Consider the following 17,054-nt stretch of genomic DNA (forward strand, 5'->3'; position numbering starts at 1 on the left):
GCATTCAAATCTCATCCAATACAGATGTCTTGCATCTCCTTTTGCTTTTTTGAACACTGGCACTCCAAGCAGTGACTGGCCAAGGGCCAGTAGTAGGCAAGTACTTCCGAGCCCCTCCCTCACAAGGAAGCTTAAAGGGATTAACTGCATCCTCACACAAACTGGTTGCTGATTTGGTAGAGGACTTTCAAAGGAAATGGAGGGTCCACTTGCTTTTCCAGTCAACCTCCCAAACAGAGACAAGGATTTTAAGTTTTGGTGAACCAAAAGCAAAATTGTTCCATTAGTGACATCTAGAGGACTGCAGGTAGTTTACCATTCTATCCCCTTTTGGGTTTTAGTATTAAGTGCCTTCTTTCAATAGAAATATCTTATATTAATATCAAGAAATTAAAGGTGGATATTTGAAAGTTGGGAACAAGATTTCTCTCAGATGTTTTGCTTTGGTAATACATTTACCCTTTGTTTGTTTTTTCTTCATTTTCTACCCAGCAAATATCTACATATTCTTTTATGTCTCCTGTATCCGTTTTGCCACAAGTTATTTTAAAGTCCTTCTTGTCTCGCAATGCCTGACGTAGGCTTTCCATCGTTTCTGGCGTTATTTGTACCATTAGTCCATCTAGAAGAAAACCAGTTAAGAGTCCAACTTTTCTACAGAAAGAGTAGCACAGCTTTTTAGTAGAAACTTGGCTTAAATTCTAGTGGGACCAACCCTCTCCTACAGCTCGTTACTAAATGCATATTCACATGGACTCCATTCCCCAACTATAGCATTAAATGTTATGTGAAAGAGGGAGTAAAGAAAAACTTTCTGGTCAACAGAACTAATAGCAAAAGGTCAATCTAAGACTAATCTCACAAGTTTTTTGCATTTCTGCGTCAATATATGTATTTCATCAATAGGGCAATGGAAATTATCCTAGCTATAGGCAACTGTACAGGAAAGACTTGCATGGACTAAAGCAAGTAGGTAAACTAATGTGTTCTTTCTACAGCATTTGTCTGCAGTAGGTTTTCTACAAAGGGAAAAATCCTGAAAAGGAAAAGTTTCGCTTACTGAGAAATAAACATCTTATGCAAGACTGCTGCTTTTTTCATTTTTCCCCTTCCCCCCCCAAAAAAAAAACCCCAAAAAACCCAACCCAAACTCTTACAAGGAAACCACACAGGAGAAAATTCTCACCTTCAACTATACTGCATTTAGCTAAAAATCCTGAAGATGTTTTTAAGGCTCCATTAAACACCACAAAACTTGCACCTGTAACTATAAAACGTAGGAAGAAAGTGAGTACCCACTTCATATCACTCACATTTGTCATTACTAATGTTTAACTTGCATTCCTTTTTAAAAAGACAGGCAAAAAAGGTATTTCTACACTGAAACTGCTAACTGAAATCCCTTACTGACAGGACACCACACTCTGTAAGGAAAGAATTTTTCCTAGTCAGACCTTGGCAAAACAGACCAGCTTTGTTGATTTATTCTGTAAGCGCATACAGCATCCTTCTAAGATATCAGCAGTGAGCCAACACGGGCGAGCCAGAAAAAGCTCTGTATACAAAGAGGAGACATGGTTGAAGAAACAGTGGTGCAGGTTTTTGCTTGGTCTGCTGGTTGGTTGGCGTTTGGTTCTTTCTGTCCTTTAAAACAGACAGGCTACTTGGCTTGTAAATTTAGTTTATTTACAGAAGATATTCCTTAAGTTTAGCTGATTTTCAGCAGTACTAAAAGCAACTGAAATAAAAGATGACACAAGTGAATTCCCATGCTACGGACCTTTGTATTCATGTGTTAGTTGCACCTCTCTCTTAGGTACCTCTCTCCACTCCTCTCTGTAAAGGTGGTCATTACCAGTTTGCTAGGTGTTGTACAGAAAAACTCACTGTTACGTCCATGTTACTTCCATGCACTCAGTTATGGAGACTATTTGTTTACTTACGTAAAATACAGCACACAATTCATGCTAATATTAAATTTAGATTTTGAATTACGTAAGGCGTCTCTGTCTGAAAGCGTAAGCTATATTAGTAGCATTCTGGAAACAATGAGGAAGAAAGTATTAATCTCCATTTAATACAGCAGCTGTAAAAAGCAGCTAAGTGTTGACAGAAATCAGCAACACTTTTATTTGGCATTTAAATTACTGTGGTGCTTGAATACTGAACCTTTGCTCTCAACAACTGACTTGGAATACTTATTTTCCTTGCAGGCTAGAAGTGAACTTACAGTTCTGCTCTAAAAATACAGTTTTTCTCCACAGGTCAAACAAGACAGCTTACCTTTCCTAGGATGTCCAGTAGCGCTGACTGCTTGTGTGTGATAAAGGCCATGCACGTTCTGCACACAGACTAAGTGAGAGTCTGCTTCAGTATTAAAACATGCTCCAATACTAATTACATGTTCATTAGAAGAACTGATGACCTTCATTACCTGTCAACACAAAATCTGACATTAAGTGGACAAACCTCACTTTGCGGTACTCATTTTAAATACAAAACACTGGAAAAATCCCAAGAACAAAACAAATCTCAAGAACTATGCACTTAAGTTAATTCCAGGGAGTTTGAACAATGCAGTTTGCCATGACTAGCTGGAGGAACACTAAGCACGCTCAAAAATGCTACTTCAGTTGACAGGGATTAAGTCAGAGTACCACTGGACAGTACAGAGTATCACCTGTAGGAATTCCATTGGCCTTAAGGCTAAAATGTGCATTAAGCCTCACACAGTTTATTATTCAGGGGTTTTTTTTCTGTTAAAGCTGGAGTGAGTAATTTGTAGTAAAAATCACACTGGCAAGATTTTTTCATTTTTTCTTTCCGAGTTAAGCAAAACACCATCAGCAGGAAATGTGTCAGAGAGAATCCTTGACAATACATGCTAAAAGACTTCATAGAAACCGCCGATTTGTCTGCATTTAACACTGATCCTAAAGCTCAACTTTTCGCTTATCATTACCCACCTTCCAACATATCCAGGAAGATGGAAATGTCTGCTCAGACAACTTCATGCCACCCCCTCCCCTCATCACATGCTTACATCAGCTCAAACTTCAAAGAGTCCTCTGCACAGCAAATAGCAAAGTAATCCAGAGAGCTGCTATCAAGTGGAGAACTCACTTGCCAGACTGCTGGAAACTCACTGCAGAATAAAAACACTACCATCTAGGAGAACCACGCCCAATCCCTTTTTATTTTCTTTTTTTTCCCCTCCCGCTTTTTTCAGTTCACATTAAAGATGTGACTGGTATTGTATGGAAAATAAAGACTAAAGCAGTTTGGATTAGAAAGATTGTTTTACTCACCTCATTATACTTCCTTAGGGGTATTTTAATACAGCTTCGACCCATTTCCACATGAACAAACAGGTTGTCTATGGTATGCAAAGTATACCGATAATTTCTAAGGTCCTGTAACAGGCAAAGTTTTTACGCTAGCAGACAATCAAGTATAATTTTCTTACCTTTTACAACGAATATCACCTAGATAAAAGTACTTTAAATACATTACATCTCTAAGACTTCTAAAACAGTAAGGACATTCAGGGTGGCTAAAGACTTGGTGATCACGTTTTTCCTGCTGGGGTGTACATGAAGGGTACCTTAGTGAACACATTAATGAATTTACAGCACTGACCAAGGTTGCTGTACTTACCAGTGGGTTATTTAGACTATGGCCACTTCATGCACATTAGGGTCTTAAGAGTGTTTTAGGGAACACAATACTTCAACACCCTCACTCTGATGGAAAAGCAAAAGCATGGAAGCCACCATCTAGGTCAGTTTGCTTCCAGGCTCACACCCTGACACCTACAGCTCTAACTTGTGTGGTTATAGCTCGAGTACCGCACTGTTCCTTACACTTTTCTCTGACAGCCATTAACATCCATCATCTCAGCCTCTTCTGCAACATTTCCCTACCCTGTTCTATCCCTGAAGAATGACAAGAGGTATAAAATGGTTTCATGTGCCTTTACTAGCTCAGCTGAGAAGAGGTTAGCAAAGGCTCTTGTTATCACCTGAGCCAGGTTATCAGTACCTTCCTCAATCAGCTCTGCTTTACCAAGAAGGGTATTTATGAACATACCTCACTGCACTGGAAGTTTCAATTGAATGGGCATTGTGTTAGCAATCTTAAGGATCTACATCACAGGTGCCCCCTGCCTCCATCATTTGCCACTCCTCAGTCGCTTGCATGGTACAAGATTTTACACAATCCTTCACTGAGGATTTGCACCACCGCTAGTTAACTATGCAACACCAAGAACACTCTGCAGTCACCTTATGATGAACACTCCTACGGTGTCAAAAGAAGTAGTTCTGCCAAGAAGCACCTAATCCCACCTCCCGCTTCAAGCTGGCACTACAGACACAGCTATGTAGAACCAGAGTAACTCCAATCCAGCTGAACATAAACTCCACAGAAGTCCCTTTCACCAGCAGCACAACAGCAAGATTCCTTGAAGACTGAAGATGCAATTCCACATTGGCACTAGTGCTTCACCAGTTGGCAAGGGAGCTGGCTCACGGAACCAAAATATAAGATTCCTCCACTGAGGAGAAAGATGCTGTTTTTTAGATGGTGCAACTCCTCTGATTGATGCCCTATGTAATGATATGGACAGCAGCAGCAGCAAGAAGGAAAGAGGGGCCAAAGACTGCAGTGTCATCGCAGCTGCAAACGGTCCTTCATCACAGCTGCAAATGGTCCTGGAACCCTTAGGAGAGGACTTGGTGATTACCTAAACAATACAGGCAATTCTTGCCATAGCCTTACAGCACTTTTCATCATAGCATTAAGGACAAGTTCTATGTAAGTATCCGAAGAGGAAGGTTACTGGTCAGGAAATAAAAGCTTACTGGAAGTTTAAACCAAATTATTCGGGTAACAGAGGAAAAACTTCCCTCAGGGAACGGCATAAACTCCAGACTTTGTGTACTTGGCTCATTTTGCCAAAAACTTCTACACACATGACAGTCACACTGGTTAACTGTGATAAGAGTAATTACTTTGTCACACAAACTTACCATCACAGTGAGACCACAGCATCTGCCTGCCAAGCCCTTCTTCACATTAAAAAAAAAAAAAAAAAGAGTCGGACTTAAGACTACAATTCGTGCACCACACCAACGCCTGGAAGTGGAAAATGCAACCAGATGATGATTGCTACCAGCTTCAGCGTGAATTCTTCTCGTTCATTGAAAGCTATTTCTTACTACCAGAACTGATGTGCAACAACATAACGTGAAAGATAAAGCTCTCCTAACTTGCTCACCCTCTCTGGTAAGGAAGTTTCAAGTCAGGTCTGAAGGACAAAAATATTACTCCTGTATCTTTGCCAAAAATAACTCTGCTTTCAAGAATTGGAGTTTTGAGGGTATTTTACATCACCTAGAGTTACAACTGGAAGGGAAGAGAATAAAACATTTACTCACAACAAGTAGGTTCATAATTGTGTGTCCAATCTCTCCAAAGAGTGGCTTCCGGTACCTGTAACTTACTACAGGAGCTGGATACACTAGGGTCGGGGTGAAAGAGAAAAGAAAAGGTCACATCCACCTACGAACAACTGTAGAACTCACTAATCCAAGTATTTATTTTTATTTTCAGCTGCAGCTGATGTTTCTTAAGCTCAGTATCTGACCAGCCAAAGGAACTAGAGTCACCGCCTGATCCTCTGTCACAGACTGTGCTTCAGCCCACTGCATGGCTTCCCCACCTATAGTCAAATCCTACTGCAATGTCATTGCACAGAATCACTCTCCTAGTGGCAGTTATTTTGTGGCAGAGACTTGTGGCTGTTTCATGTGATTTTTCAGCTATGTTTCTTGCAATAGGTGGTCTGGACAGAAACATCCTCAGCTCAGGCTTGGGGTCAACAGCTGCGGGAGGGGTTGCAAGGCTTCGTAGTTGCTTGAACAAGAACACCACACAGATTAATATCCTATAATACAAAGTGAAGTACCACTTCATATCAATAAGCAAAAACAGGGTGAAAGAGGATGTTCATACAAAGCAACAGGCTTTAAAGTCCCATCGCTTCAATGGGAAACACATGCAGATGGAAACAAGGGAATGCAATGAGATGAAGACCACAGTATGAAGCCATTTGAAAAGAAAACAAATAACATAGCAAAGTCAGGCCTGTAAGGTCAAAGATGCAAAATGGGTTAAAGAGGGGGAAAAGAAAAAGAAAAAAAAAAAAGACAAGTAGTTTGGTAAGAGAAAGAAGAGTGACAAAGAAGGCACCAGCCTTGTCAACACACAGACAGAAGCCTGGCCAGCAGAAATCTGCTATTGACTCAAAAAAATCTATAAATGAACAAGTGATACCTATTTATGGACTTGCAGCTTCTAGCACGGTAGGCTTATTAATCACAAATGTCTTCAGGTCAGGAAAGCTGTGTATGATACGTTTTAGAAATCCATTCCACTTAAGCAACTGCTGTACCTGCACCTTCTCTGAACTCCTGCTCTCTACACCATAAGCAGCAGTGCAACAACAAACAAAACAGCACCTACATCACTAAATTAAATGTCTGCATTATTCAAGCAACTCCACAAGCAACTCTAGAAGGCATTCAGGACAGTATCCTCTTTCAGGTCTGGCTCCACCTAGCTTTATCTGTTCTTCAAGGCAATGGGAATCTGCATAAACACTCCTCCTCCGGTGAGCCTGGAGCATTCAATGTAAATCTCCTTGGGAGAGCCTGCAACAGACTGTGGAGGGTTAATTCCCACATGGAGGTTGTGTCACTGCACAACCTCTGGTGGTGCACATTTACATGCTCTCTATCCACCTCACTTTGAAAGAATGCCTTGTGCATTTTTACAGGCCTGGAGATTCCAATTGTATTAATGAGTAAGTTACCCTTATAAGCAACAAATACCTTTATTCCGTTCATGAAGCAGTATTGTTTTGCCAGTATACACCATCTCAGTAACAATTAAAAAAATCAATTTGTCAGAGTTGTAAACTGGCCTTGTGAACTTCCTTCAAATCCTTCTATGACAACAGAAGTCAGGCATTCTGATACTTTACGACTGTCAGTTTTGGTTACTTAGCTTTCTCATCAGCTGAGGCAAAAACCCAAATCCAATCAAGGAAGTCTAGCAGGACAGTGTAAATTCCCAAGTGTCTGAACAGGTAGCTTCACATGTATGGAACACCAGCCTTACACAAGCGTAACATACAAACACTGCAACGGTGATTTTAAATATCTTGCCTGTCTGAGAAAACCAGTATTTTCCAAGGGGAATTTTACATTTATCCAGCTACTTCAAGCATTAAAACTTACCCCCATACTCTGCTCCCAATCTCAACATTAAACGGATGGGAAAAACTTTAGCCCAGGGTATTTCCAGCTTATGGATGAGAATGCCACAAAGGAAAGGGTTATCTGGTAGAATTTGGTCATCAAGTTTCTGAAACGTTGGGGAAACAAACAGGAATCCTCCATGCTCTTTGTTGCCGAGAAAGTTTTCAGTACAAGTTATGTTTTCCATATTTCTTATTAGCCTTCCTGTAGGAAGAGAGACAGAGGAGAGTCTTTGCACATCTGGAGAAGTAGTACACTACCATCAAGGAAACTGTCCTAACTAGCCGTCTCCTAAAGGCTTGCAAGTCCTATGGTACATCTCACATTTTTCAGAAAGTCTGCAGACATCTAAACCCACAGACTGAGTGCTCCATATCTGCTAACGAAAAAACTAGGATTTCCCAAACAAATGCCAAAACCCCCGAAGTGTGCAATGCTCCAGCACATACTAACTGATGACCTTTGATTAACAGACCTCAACTATTTATGTACGTAAGTGCGTTTGGACGTCTACAGATGAAGTTCCAGATGCCCTAAACCACAGACTCAAGGACTTACACCCAGAATCTCCAACATACTATCAGTAAATAACGACAAAAATCCTGTGAACAAGACACTTAAAGAAGTGTATGAAACAAAAAAATTTCAATTTTTTTCTTCCTGTCATTTGTTTAAAACCCAAGGCTAATACTGCAGGGTTTTTCAACAGGATCATTACATACAAATACTTCAAGAAAAGTTACATGTCAACTTCCAGCTTTAAAGATCAGCAAGAACACACTATAAAATAAAAAACTAATACGTTGAAGTTACATACCTTTCATTGCATCCTTATAGATGCCAATAAATAATTTAAATATTTCTCTAGGAAAAATCTCTTCATCTGGCAAACACTTCAACACAATGACAATTTCTGCCTGACCCAAACCATGTAGTCCATTTGTTGAGAAGTACCAGCACTTTTCTGAAGAATCTTTAATTAAAAAGACAGACACCATACTAATGCTGTTTTACAGTCAGAAAAAGAAAGCTGGATTTAATGGAAAAGAAAACGTGCATGACTTACAAGTTATTAGCTTGACATTCACAAGAAAGTTTGCATTTAGGATAAAAGTTAATGGATGGGGACCTCCCTCCACAAGAAGCAAGGTGACCTTTTGGTGAGATGGACGTTCTTCTACTAGAGGATCTAAATAAATTAACACCCAAATTAGTTCAACATGTCAGCCAACCACTTAAAACACAAATTAAAGATCATAGTGCACCAAAGACTGTCCCATCCTCCTATCTCAGTGTGCAACAATGATTCTCAAACCGAGAATAGCTACAGATCAACAATGAACAGCTCACCCTAAGACTCAAGGAGCATGTGAAAATAAAGCAGTAACTTGTAACAAAGGTGCAAACTCGGGCTACCACTCCTTTGGTAATTACTGACGAACTGTGGATGCTGTCTCCTCGTCCATATGCTGGTACTGTCAGTTACCATCAATGAGCACAGTTGCTACTATAATGCATTTAAATGACGAAGTGTTCTTTTCAGAACATATTGACCTTTTTAGTAACGCATGCTCATTACCCAACAATCCAACAGGCAGCAAATAAATGAAAGATTAGAACTGTATTAAAATACAAGTGATACACACAAGCTCCTATTTAGAAATCTTGCATCAAGTGATGAAATATTAATAATTTTCTCATATTTTACCTTTTCCTTTTTTACCCACTGCAAGCAAAAGTGGAGGCAGTGTATCTCCATCAGGAACAAGGCTTGTCTCTTTACGGACACAGTTTTCAAGACCACATAGGGCTCTGTAACTCAAAGGACTAGCAGGCATATCACTTGTAGTCTGATCAACTGAACTGCAGCTAGTCTTCTCAGCCTCTGCCACAGGAGAACTTTCTTCTGTTGCTAGAGGCACAGATGAACAACTCTGTACCACCTCATTCTGGCCTGGAACGGCCTGCTGTGCATCATCTGAAGGAACAGGAAGACACAATCCCTCTATTCTTGTAGTAGTATCAATTTCTTCCTTAGGTTTTGGATTTACATCAGTTAACATGTCAGCTTCCTCTGGGTTTGCAGCCTATGAAGAAGAAATAAAATAAAAAAGGTATCTACACTCTTGTCTCACAACAAGCTAAACTTTCATTACCAGCCTTCTAGAAGCAAAGAGAGAAAGAAATCCATCACAAATACTGAGAATGCATTTCCCTCTAAACAAGAAGAAAGCCACCATGTTTCTCCTGGATCTTCCTTCCCACCCCCTGCACTCCCACACACCTCCCTCCCCCCTCACTTCTTCAGAAGTTACATTAGGTGAAGATATGTAATTGATTTCTACACCAGGTATCGACAGCTAACTTTAGCATTTCACACCCTGATTCAGTTCTAGTTTGGAGTTAAAACCACGCCGCTTCCCCAGTGAAATGGATATGACAAGCTATGAGCATAGGCACATCTGGATATGAGCTGTCATAAAAAAACCTCAGACCAAACACATCAATAGGTGCACTGCAATCTCTGAAGTATGTCAGAGCTGCATCCTATGTCAAGAGAGAAGATTTTTCCGTTGCAACAAGAAGAAAAACAAGCAACTCTAACTTGTCCTGTTAACAGTTCTTCTGCTATGGCATCCACTTCCAGCAAATCCTCTGCTTAGAAAACACACATGCCAGAAAAATAAAAATGAAGGATACAAAATGAAAAAAAGAAGACACTCCAAAAATTACACTCCACAAACACACAGACAAAACCATGACTAAACTGGCCTCTTCTTCCTATGAATTTGCTTGCTGGCATTTCCTATCACTTTATACTTTTGACCTTCTTCATATCATCCTGTGGCAGCACACTCAAGATTCTGTGCTACCTGGTAAAGTACCTCCTTTGCTTTTGGGCTGTTTTGTTTGAGCTCCTGAAGATGCATACAAAAACCATCAACTAATTGTTTCCCACTCACTTTGTCCTGGCTGCTTTTAATTTTAGACATTGTTCATCTTTTGCAAATGAAAGGATCCTACTCTTCCCCCAAAATGGAAAACAGGTTATACCTTTTGATTACTGCAACTTACTGGAGTCCTTCCTTGCTCAAATGAGGTCACATTTACTATTACCCACTCTTCATGAACTAAGGTTGATTTACCTGCTATACACCTAGCAACTGCTCAGATCCACCATATACAAATAGTAATGATCTGGTCTGGTTGTCAGCTTTACTCATTTTCTGCCATACTTCAAGTTCACATACACCCCAAAACAAACATGGTTTCCTTGTGATGTACTGTCTACAGAATATTTCAACCCAAAGACTTCACAGTCACTCCCCCCTCAAAAAAGGCAAATACTGGCTCAGATTCCAAAAGGTCTGAAGAAAAAGTCGTATTATTGTATGTAAGGGGTCCCCTCAGTAGCAAGGAAAGGTATTTCAAGAGGTAATTTGTGCACCCAGAGATACTTCTTAATACATACCATATGCATCTCTCCCAAGTCAGGGTTTCCTAGACTTAAGTCCTGTGATGATCTCTTTGGTCCAGATGAAAGCTTTGTCGTATCTGCCACTTCACCATTTGGCAAAAGGCCATCTGCAAACCAAACTCTCCTCTGTTCTTTCTGGCTCAGCCCTAGGACAGGTTAAAAAAAACAATACTGACTTTATATTATTGTACTGTTCTAACAGCTGCAAGGGATAAAAATGAAGCTCCGTCTCTGGGCAGAGGCCATGTTTACTGGAACCAAGCACAAGTAGGCAGTTTGACATCAGCCAGTCTCCTGTCACACAAATACAGGCAAGAAAAATCTCGTAGTTGCAGATGAAGCTGCCACACTATAGTCAAATCTATCAATTCCTATCTAACGCAGGCTACTTTCTCAATCTTCCCTCTGTAGTAAAGTAAGAATGAAGTGCGTATGACAACTAAAAGATGAAACACACTGTAAAAGGTTAGCTTATCCCTGTTTTTCATTGAAGGAGATCAGCTGTTGAAGTGGAATAAAGTCACTACTCAGTCACTAATCATTTGTATTTAAATGGAGAATGAACTCCTACTGCTCCCTAGCAACTCTGATCTAAACAACTACTTTTTGGTTTTACTATAAGCTTGGCAGCTGCAACACAAGCCAGAGACCTCCTAGGCTCTATAAAAATGACAATAATATCTATACACACACACACAAAAATTACAATATCAACAGAAAACAATGACAAAACCCCGTAACATCCACATTTAATAAACAGAGACTTAAGACAGACTTGGTCGAACTCCTACACAGCATCAGAACTGGGTACTACAAGTAACTTCCCCATGTCCCAGATCACAGAGTTTCCATTTCCCACAAAAAAATATCACTACACCAAGTCTGCATCCATGATTCCATAAATAACTCTTTCAAAAGAGATCCAGAAAGTGTTAGACATATTCTACTACATTTAGCATACCTTCAATACCAGGTTGTTTAAGTGCTGAGACAGGTAACAATGCAGAAAGTGAAGGAGAGGTAGCACTACCAGATATCTGGGCTTCCTCCAAACGTGGATCAGTAGAATACTCTGGGAAGGTACTGGAACTGGGGACAGGACCAGCTGGACTCATCATCCTTTCAAGTGCCTGGGCTAAAAAAATGTGGTTAGTTTTTAAGACTTCAGAACTGATTAAATTTCCTTTGCAGTGCAGTACTATGGGTGGCTTTGGTTTGTTGGGTTTTTTTTTGCAAGAGCAGTGCAAAATTTGTGAGCTAGCTATGAAAAATGAACACTCAAGCTACTGTGCAAAAGAAAAGTCACATTTTCTTATTTTTGACTTGCACATTTGCCTAATTCCTTCCTAACGCAGAAACAGACCTCCTTGTACATCTTGCTACTGTTGCAGTGACCACACTGAACCATATGATCCCTGGACCCTGGTGCAAATACATGTATCACATTTATCAAGTCAAATTCCATCCAGGTGGCATATTAAAAATCTGGTATGTTTGCAACTTGTTATTTAAACATCAATAATCAGGAGTTCTGTTTTTTCTCCTGATGTTTCAATAAGCATCCATGCTTAAAGCTTTCAGTTAAGAAAAGCTTACCTTACGATTCAACTCCTGTAGTACTTTTAAGTGACTTGTGAAAATACCATGACAGAAAGCTACATGGAATGGGCAAACAACATGTGAAAATATGCAGAAGCATGGCCCTGAAACACACAGAAGGCTACTGTGGAGAGATGGTCCTTTGCTATACTCCTGCTACAGACGACCCAATAGCGTAACTTTATATTTAGTCCTCCAGAATTCAAACCTACTTTTTTTTTTCTTAAATAAAAACCAATCAGCTTGCTATTCTAAGTTTAAAAGAACTGAAATCCAACTAAGGTACAATTATTCTCTTCCTTCTTCCATCTCAGGAATAGGACAATATACACCAATTAAAGTAGTGAAGCTCCCCCAAAAGAACAAAGGTTAAAGAGACACTAGCCATACCTATTCTTCTTTAAAGATTACTTCAATTACTCAAAAGAAAGTTTTACCCTTATTAATATCATCAAAACAGCCTGTACAGACTCTTGCTTCCTTCTCCATGTACTGTAGCTTGCACTTCCGTTTGCAACAGCTGCCACAAAAAACCTGAACCAGAAAGAGATTGAATAAAATGTTATAGACAAAATCCCAGTATTTCCTGAATTAAGTTCCTGTTATTATTTACTCCTTTTATTTAAACAGATTGCATTATATTAAGCATGCATGCGCTTTTCTGGAAGTAGGCAAGGAGAAAACCAGCTGTAGCACATGTATCTTACAATCCTGTCTGGGGAGAGGGGAAAGCACTAGACTAAAAAGGTTTTTATTAAAAAGCCTTTTTAATACCTTTTTAATACTTTAAAAGTCCAGCTCTGGGGCCCTTGGCACAGGACTGACATGGACCTGGAGCAGGTCTACAGCAGGGCCACAGGGATGATCAGAGGGCTGGAGCACCTTTCCTGTGAAGACAGGCTGAGAGGGCTGGCGTTGTTCAGCCTGCAAAAGAGAAGGCTGCAGGGAGAACTCCTTGCAACCTCTCGATATATAAAGGGGGTTTACAAGAAATATGGAGAGAGATCTTTTACCAGGGCCTACAATGACAGGACAAGGGGCAATGGTTTTAAACTGAAAGCTGGTGGATTTCAACTGGATGTAAAGAAGAAACTTTTCACTATGATGGTGGTGAGACACAGGCACTCCCCCGGCCTCCCCCTGCCCGGCCCTGCCCTGCCGGGGGGGCTCTGCTCCGGGCCGGTCCCCCCCGGCCTCCCCCTGCCCGGCCCTGCCCTGCCCTGCCCTGCCGGGGGGGCTCTGCTCCGGGCCGGTCCCCCCCGGCCTCCCCCTGCCCGGCCCTGCCCTGCCGGGGGGGCTCTGCTCCGGGCCGGTCCCCCCCGGCCTCCCCCTGCCCGGCCCTGCCCTGCCCTGCCGGGGGGGCTCTGCTCCGGGCCGGTCCCCCCCGGCCTCCCCCTGCCCGGCCCTGCCCTGCCGGGGGGGCTCTGCTCCGGGCCGGTCCCCCCCCGGCCTCCCCCTGCCCGGCCCTGCCCTGCCCTGCCCTGCCGGGGGGGCTCTGCTCCGGGCCGGTCCCCCCCGGCCTCCCCCTGCCCGGCCCTGCCCTGCCGGGGGGGCTCTGCTCCGGGCCGCTCCCCCCCGGCCTCCCCCTGCCCGGCCCTGCCCTGCCCTGCCGGGGGGGCTCTGCTCCGGGCCGGTCCCCCCCCGGCCTCCCCCTGCCCGGCCCTGCCCTGCCCTGCCCTGCCGGGGGGGCTCTGCTCCGGGCCGGTCCCCCCCGGCCTCCCCCTGCCCGGCCCTGCCCTGCCGGGGGGGCTCTGCTCCGGGCCGCTCCCCCCCGGCCTCCCCCTGCCCGGCCCGGCCCTGCCCTGCCGGGGGGGCTCTGCTCCGGGCCGGTCCCCCCCGGCCTCCCCCTGCCCGGCCCGGCCCTGCCCTGCCGGGGGGGCTCTGCTCCGGGCCGGTCCCCCCCGGCCTCCCCCTGCCCTGCCCTGCCCTGCCGGGGGGGCTCTGCTCCGGGCCGCTCCCCCCCGGCCTCCCCCTGCCCGGCCCGGCCCTGCCCTGCCCTGCCGGGGGGGCTCTGCTCCGGGCCGGTCCCCCCCGGCCTCCCCCTGCCCGGCCCTGCCCTGCCGGGGGGGCTCTGCTCCGGGCCGGTCCCCCCTGGCCTCCCCCTGCCCGGCCCTGCGCTGCCCGCAGGCTGCAGATAAATCTCTGCTGTAGTGCCTGGAGCACCTCCTTCCCCTACTCCACCCATGGGTGTATGCATAGCTGCTGCTCTGAGATATTCTCTCTCCTCTCTTACACCAAAGTTTGTTGTGCACTTTCCCCCCTCCTTCTTAAATGTGTTACCTCAGAAGCACTACCACCATCGCCGATGGCCAAGGCCATCAGCAGGTCTGTCTAGGAGCTGGCCGGCATTGGCTCCATTGGACATGGGAGAAGCTTTCAGCAACTTCTCACAGAAGCCACTCCTGTAGCCTTCCACTAACAAAACCTTGCCATGCAAACCCAATACAATCTCTCGTGAAGAAACCTTCAGGAAAAAAACCCCACACAACCCACAACAACAACACAACAAAGAGCGGCAACAAGGAGGACACAAGTGACATTATATTAAATTTCTTATCCAGAGTGATTAAAAGAATTGCACCACCTGTTCCAAAATTTGCTCCTACTTCTATTAATCCCATAACTATTTTACATTATACAAAACTGATAGGAACATGGACTGAATCCCAGATTTGGGTCAGATTTGCTTTACTGCTATAGCATTATCTCTGAAGAAATCTCCATGGGGATTCAGGTAACGGTTAAAACAATCTAGTCTCATACCAGCATATAGCCATTCCTTATCCGCTGACTTTGCAGCGCTGTGCCAAAGTCTCTCCCTAACAATCATTATTAGTTTGTCATGAAATGCCAAGCTACTTCTTCCACCTCATGAATAAGCTGGCAACTAAGTACCAGACAGCTACTCGATCACTCTCAAACCCCCTGCTCGGATGTGGCGGAGAATCAAGGAGAAAAGGTAAAACCCATGGGTTGAGATGTGAACAGCTGAATAATCAAAATAAAGTAAAAATAGTAATAAGGACAGTAACAACAACAGTGATGGCGAGAAATAGAGAAGAATAAAATCCATGGGGAAGAAAAAAACCCAAGTGATGCACAGTACCATTGCTCACCACCTGCTATCCCACAGAGATGGGCAGCTCCCAGCCAAATCCACCCCTCCCCACCCCCCCCCCCGTACATATACTGGGCATGACATCCTATGGTATGGAGTATCTCTTTACCTAGTTCTGGCCACCTGTCCCGGCTGTGTCTGCTCCCAGCTACTTCTGCACCTCCTTATTGGCAGAGAATAGGAAACTTGAAAGGCTCCTGATTTAGAGTAAGCATCACTTTGCATCGGTGTATTATTCTCATAATGAATCCAGAACACAGCACTGTACCAGCTACAAGGAGAAAGCTGACTATCCCAGCCAAACCCAGGACATACGGCTAAGCAGGCTCCTAAGCATGGTTGCCTTTATGTTACTAGCTCCCTTCATTAAAGTATTTCAAAAGCTTGCTGAAGACTTCTTTGAGGGAATAGAATATGCTCTTCTATTCCAACAGGATACTGACCATTTTTAAGCAGAGATGAGGAAAAAATTGTGTCTCTTTAGCAGGCCCTACACCTGCACAATCCCATTCAAAGAATTATGTCTCTAGTAAAGCTGTTTTCTGCAAGAGTTCCCATAACTATCTAGTACTTTTTTTTGCGTTTCCCTTATGTTCTTCTAAGGGTGGCCTGGAAGTTTTCAAAGAGTCCCACCATTTTTAGCTATATGCAGATGCTACTAGAGTCAGTATTGGCCTTTACAAAGAGGTATCTTTTCAAACCTTGGTCTGACAGAAGCCTTCTACTGCTGACCAGAGTTAAGTAAGTAGAAAGAACACAAAAAGTCTTCTGCTTCTCCTGATTAACCCCAGGAAAACGGAGAGGATTAAAGGGAAACAACCCAAACAGTAGTGACAGAGAAAAAAATTAAATTATTACAAGTGAAGTCCTTTAAGTAGGAAATGTACTGTAAAAACAGTAATAGGTGATCAGTACAATATGAGCTCAAAAGAGAAATCGTTGCAATGGCTTCTGCATTAGCTGTCACAGGTAATTTACCTCAACTGAAAATGCATATGCTCAGTAAAGATGTTAAGGATGTAACTGGTGAATATTAATTGGTAATCAATTACAAACCACATCAGGGCTTCAAGTGCTAAGCAGTACAATCCTTTGTAATTGGTATTCCCTTCTTACACTTGGTGCCACTGGGACCCACAGAGGAGGTAGCTTAGTCCTAACACACAGGAGGCAAGTTCAAGACATACTATGGGACAGCTGCATAATAGGAGAAAGGAGAATAAGGTGAGGCTGCCATGCAAAGAAATTGATTCTGGCTGAGCTAGGAAGAGAAGTGTACCACAAGAAGAGACAAATAACTAAAACTACAAAGTTATTTGGTGTCTGTCACAAGTGCTGCAGATGGTAGAGAAAGCAGGGACCACCAACCTCACATTCCCTCCAGCACAGAAAACAGAATTCACAAATGTGGCCATTTTCTTTGATTAAAAAGAAGCTGTAGGACACATGAAAACTACACAATTGTCTTTCGGAGTAGTTGTCCACAGAGGACAACTGTAAATTCCTACCAGTTTATCCTTATATCCAAGCGGTTAAA

General features: G+C 43.1%; 1 protein-coding gene across 5 annotated transcripts in view; it reads right to left on the reverse strand.

Moving 5' to 3' along the window:
* The window catches only part of ZFYVE16 (zinc finger FYVE-type containing 16), a 46,594-nt gene that overhangs the window by 3,379 nt on the left and 26,161 nt on the right, over positions 1–17,054 (reverse strand). For 2 of the 5 annotated variants that reach the window (XM_080372462.1, XM_080372463.1), the window contains exons 4-15: positions 12,837–12,933; positions 11,762–11,935; positions 10,795–10,946; positions 9,031–9,409; positions 8,389–8,511; positions 8,140–8,295; positions 7,302–7,526; positions 5,439–5,521; positions 3,309–3,413; positions 2,284–2,434; positions 1,187–1,267; positions 460–622 (exon numbers count right to left, since the gene is read on the reverse strand). In XM_080372462.1, the coding sequence (XP_080228588.1) occupies positions 460–622; positions 1,187–1,267; positions 2,284–2,434; positions 3,309–3,413; positions 5,439–5,521; positions 7,302–7,526; positions 8,140–8,295; positions 8,389–8,511; positions 9,031–9,409; positions 10,795–10,946; positions 11,762–11,935; positions 12,837–12,933 (1,889 nt within the window). Of the gene's footprint in view, positions 1–459; positions 623–1,186; positions 1,268–2,283; positions 2,435–3,308; positions 3,414–5,438; positions 5,522–7,301; positions 7,527–8,139; positions 8,296–8,388; positions 8,512–9,030; positions 9,410–10,794; positions 10,947–11,761; positions 11,936–12,836; positions 12,934–17,054 lie in introns of those variants that run through there. The other 3 variants (XM_080372466.1, XM_080372464.1, XM_080372465.1) reach the window with 3 other exon arrangements.

This window comes from Falco punctatus (assembly GCF_963210335.1).
Source record: "Falco punctatus genome assembly, chromosome: Z".
Lineage (NCBI taxonomy): Eukaryota > Metazoa > Chordata > Aves > Falconiformes > Falconidae > Falco > Falco punctatus.